Source organism: Carassius carassius, chromosome 39, assembly GCF_963082965.1.
Source record: "Carassius carassius chromosome 39, fCarCar2.1, whole genome shotgun sequence".
NCBI lineage: Eukaryota > Metazoa > Chordata > Actinopteri > Cypriniformes > Cyprinidae > Carassius > Carassius carassius.
In genome coordinates this window covers 3,154,446-3,159,038 of record NC_081793.1, presented here as the reverse complement: position 1 = coordinate 3,159,038, position 4,593 = coordinate 3,154,446, and the positions used below count along the sequence as shown (strand labels likewise).

Sequence of the window (4,593 nt, the reverse complement as noted above, 5' to 3'; positions counted from 1 at the left end):
GTCTTCACCCTCCATCACGAGAGATTTAGAGAATCTGACCGATGTGATGCTGAGACGTTAAAAAGGCGATAAGATTAAATCAAAGCTACTGCCATGAATTCGTAAGATATCTCCGAAGATAAACGACGCCTAATGTGACATGTGAGCGTTCGATAGGAATGTCGTTTTTCGTCAGCAGATGAACTTAAGTGACACACCCTCTGCAGGTGAGCAGTGAAGAGTACTAAAGGCGAGAGTGAAGCCAATAGCTCATCACATTCCTGCCTGCAATCAAGTCAGAGAGGTGAGACCAGAGTACACATTATATGATTGATCGCATTTTTCATGTCATTTAAATTAATTATGCCTACTTGTATGATTACATAAAATTCAGTATTGCTTTCTGCTTTTAATGATTATACTTTAATTTATTTATTTATTTATTTTTAATGTAGATGGTTGTCTTGCTGGTCATTTTTGCTGCTCTTCTGTGTCCCACCGTCCACAGTGCGGATGCTTCAGTGGGTGAGTTTAACTGAAGTTGAACTTAATTTACGCAGTGAATAGTATAGTTTTTATTTTTATTTTGCATGATCCTGTTAAAGAAGGCACTAAATGCTCTTGAAAAGTGTTTTATTGGTTTATATTTATTAATATTGTAATTTCACTGTAAACAGAATGGTGCTATCACAAGGCAGAATGCAGTAAGTGTGATTCATTCATTTAATTTATTTATAATTGTTTTGCAACCTAAATCAACATAAAACTTGATATACATTTTTTATTTAAAATATTAATTTATTAAAAACTCGTTGTGAAGTGATTTATTTATTGTTTGTTATAGATTTTACCACCTGGCCCAAGATTGCCCCTAAATACTGCAATGGATCCATGCAATCTCCCATTAATATCGTGACTGCAAGTGTAAAGGGGAATCCTAACCTGACTTCCTTTAACTTTAATGGTTTTGATGACAGCTCCACCTTCCTGTCAATCTTAAACTCCGGCGAATCCGGTAAGGATCACTGCACACTTGGAAACCTGCATTTTCTAATATTACTTGCATTTATTTCAATTCACATTTTCCAGAATTACTTTGATTGTTTCTCAGGATTTGTTTGTCTTTACAAAATATAGTTGCTAAAATCTTTCAGCAATCCCTTATTCAGTGACTTCTATGAGGAATGCCTACTTAGAAAACCAATCGTTAAGGATAGGTAACGAGAAGTATCACAATAAAAAGGTTGCACAGAGAAGTTCAAAAGTGCGAGCTAGCAAAGAGATGAAGGTGATATACTCTTAGACAACAGCAGAATATATAATGGAAACTTAGACTGGCAAAAGTAGGGGTACGGCAATTGAGTGCATCAATCATCTGTAATGCTCAACATCAGTGTATCATTTCTTTCTTTTAACAGCTGAGTTAAGGCTGCTCTGTACCTGCTTAAAACTCAATATGAAGATGCGATGTTGCATAAAAGCCAGACTAAATTAATCCTGCTCTAACCCACCTCTGCACCCAAAGTTTACCATTGTATTTGCAGTGTAAATACTATTTCTGCACAGCATTAAACAGAGACTGAGAAAGCTCTTCTTATAAATTTGCCGTAATATGTCCATTGTCTTCACAGTGGTGGTTAACCTGGATGATGAGAAAATGTCAGTGAAAGGCGGGGGTCTTCCAGGTCTTTACAACACTAAACAGTTCCATCTCCACTGGGGTAACGGCAGCTCCTCACCTGGCTCCGAACACACCGTGGATGGCAAACAATACCCAATGGAGGTAAGAATGAATTCATTTTCCCTGCAAATGTACTCTATTATCAAATATTGTGATGCGATAGAAGAATAATTTTGGTTCCACAAAGATCTGCTTTTTTTTTCAAAGTCTAAAGTAAATTTTAAAAATCTGAATAACTTTTTTTTCACTATAAAGAACCTTTTGTACTGTACAAAAGGAAGGTTCCATGTATGTTAAATGTTCTTTGTGGTACCACTGATGTCAATAAAAATCTTTATTTTTAAGAATTTGTGTTCATTCACTGTTTGTGTTCTTTCATGTCTCATAGCTTCACATTGTAAACGTCCATTCAAAATACAACGGGAGTGTGTCAGCTGCTCTAGCTGCCAAAGACAACACAGCATTGGCTGTTCTTGGATTTTTCATAGAGGTGAGCATGTAATTTATTATATCCTGAAAGAAACGCAAACCTAAAAGTATATTCATGGCTTAGTTGTGCACACACACAGGCTTTTTATTTATTTTATTACTATTTTATTTTTCTTTTAACAACAGGGAACCAGTGAAGTGAACAAAACAAAAAGCTGGGATGTCCTAACATCATTTTTGACAAGCATCCCCAATTCAGGTGAAAAAATTATTTGTCAGGTTTTATTTACTTATTTATTTTTTGAGTGAATTCTCAAATATTGGTGTATTTGGTTAATCTCTGTTCACCAATATGATTTAACAACACATAACTGAAGAGAGCCAAGTAGTTTCATTACTTACTTTATTTTATTTGTATATTTAGGTAATACAAACACAGACATCATAAATCAAACCACACTGAACAGTCTGATTGAAGGTGTGGACAGGACCAAATATTACCGTTATCAAGGCTCCTTAACTACACCCAGCTGTAATGAAGCTGTGGTTTGGACAGTGTTCAAAGAGCCCATCAAAGTCAGTCACAACTTTGTAAGTAAAGACAACTGTATGGTACAGTAATCCATTAAAATCATATACTTGATTCAATGTTCTTCATATTCTGAGTTCAAAAAATCAATCCATTTACTTTGTTTTTCCGAACAGATCAACCGCTTCAGCACTACTGTCTTTTTCAAAGATCCAGATGCTTCAGTTCTGATCACTAACAGCTTCAGAGGAGTTCAGCCCTTGAATGGCAGAGTTGTGACATCACAGGTGGAACAAACAGCAGCTTCATCAGCGGCCACATCCACTTTATCTGTTATCACAGTACTTCTCTTGTCCAGTTTTTGTTGGCTATAGAAATACGCTTTGTGCACATTTATGAAATGATTTAATTTATTGCACTTGAAAACGATGTACGCTTTGATTTGCTTTTGATATTGACTGAAGATATCTGTAAATATTGATTTGATCCCTTGTGAATGTAAATAAGAAGTTTATGACACAGCTGTTTCTTTTTCTACCAATTGTGTTTCTATTACTATATTTTTAAAAGCACAAGTTGTTATCTGTGAGGATAACCAGTTCTTAAGATATATTATATTTTTTTTAAATCCCAAATTCTTAGTTTAGAACAGTTGAAATCATATGTCATTATAATCAATATTGGATAAATCAGTAGTATTTGTTTTCAAGTTGTAAAACACGATTCGTTTTAAATTGAGTTATTACATTTAAAATAATAAATGTTTGCTGTTTAATGTAAAATGTCTCCAAATGATTTCTGTTTATGCACCATATACAGGTGAATCTCAATAAATTAGAATGTCTACTGAAAAGAAGGTTCAGTCTTTGGTTCTTTTAATTATGATGATTATGGCTCACATTTGACAAAAACCCACCAATTCACTATATCAACAAATTAGAATACTTCATAAGACCAATAAAAAGTCTCCAATGTGCTGGAAAGGTTTCCTTGAGTAGTTTCCTCTCCCTCCATCTGGAGGCGTTGTATTTGTTAAGAGTGTATGTTTAACCTTTACTAGCATGAGAGTTAGAAATGCAGCACATGTTGAAATGCTGACAGCAGAATCCACTTCTGATGTGATCTACATTCATCCTTTTTTGTTGTCTTACAGAAAGCTTTGCTTGTATTTTATGTTTAAAATGAGTCTTGAAGAATATTCGTGAACATTTATGTTAAACAAGATTATATTTGATAGCTTTAGTTTTGATGAATGTTAGCGAGACTTTGCATATGTGAACATACATTAGCATACACTCTACATGCTGTTTTATTAGTTTATTAGTTTATTGTTTCTTTTGTAGTTTCACACTGTCGGTAATTGAAGGATAAGTCAATAAAAGGACATCACACCTGTCAATTGTCGAGGAGTTAATCTATCTGCATAGCTGTGTCTGAGTCTAACAGTGAGGGCAGATTATTTTGCCTTCTGTAAAGTATGTTAATTTACTGTACATGTACTCAGTACTTGGTAAGGTCTCCTTTTGCTTTAATTACTGCCTCAATTCAGCGTGGCATGGAGGTTATCAGTTTGTGGCACTGCTGAGGTGGTATAGAGAATGGGCAACTACGTCAACGCGCAGTAGCGGCGGCCATCATTTAGGACACGGCTGTGGTAACTCCAAGAGGCAGTTGGTGGTGGTAATTCTTAGTTTTCCAAACGAGGTTGTATAGAGAGGAAGAAAAAGGTAAACATTTGTACTTATTTTTACATATTTACTTCAACATTGCACTAAGTTCAAGTTGTTATTTATTTTACCTGTTATATTTGCACTACATTGTTACTGTGCAGGTCCTGTTATTTATTTTACCTGTTATATTTGCACTACATTGTTACTGTGCCATTCCTGTTATAATTATTAACTTAACATATTTACTTCAGCATTGCACTTAGTTCAAGTTGTTATTTATTTTACCTGTTATATTTGCACTACAT

General features: G+C 34.7%; 1 protein-coding gene across 1 annotated transcript; it reads left to right on the top strand.

Moving 5' to 3' along the window:
• Nucleotides 1–242: 242 nt before the first annotated feature.
• On the top strand, nt 243–3,019 carry LOC132121224 (carbonic anhydrase 4-like). The gene is made up of 9 exons (XM_059530426.1): nt 243–283; nt 435–504; nt 657–683; nt 824–994; nt 1,611–1,762; nt 2,049–2,150; nt 2,276–2,348; nt 2,514–2,680; nt 2,795–3,019. The coding sequence occupies exons 2-9, from the start codon at nt 435–437 to the stop codon at nt 2,990–2,992; spliced, it is 960 nt and encodes a 319-aa protein (XP_059386409.1). The 5' UTR covers nt 243–283; the 3' UTR covers nt 2,993–3,019.
• The last annotated feature ends 1,574 nt before the right edge of the window (nt 3,020–4,593 follow it).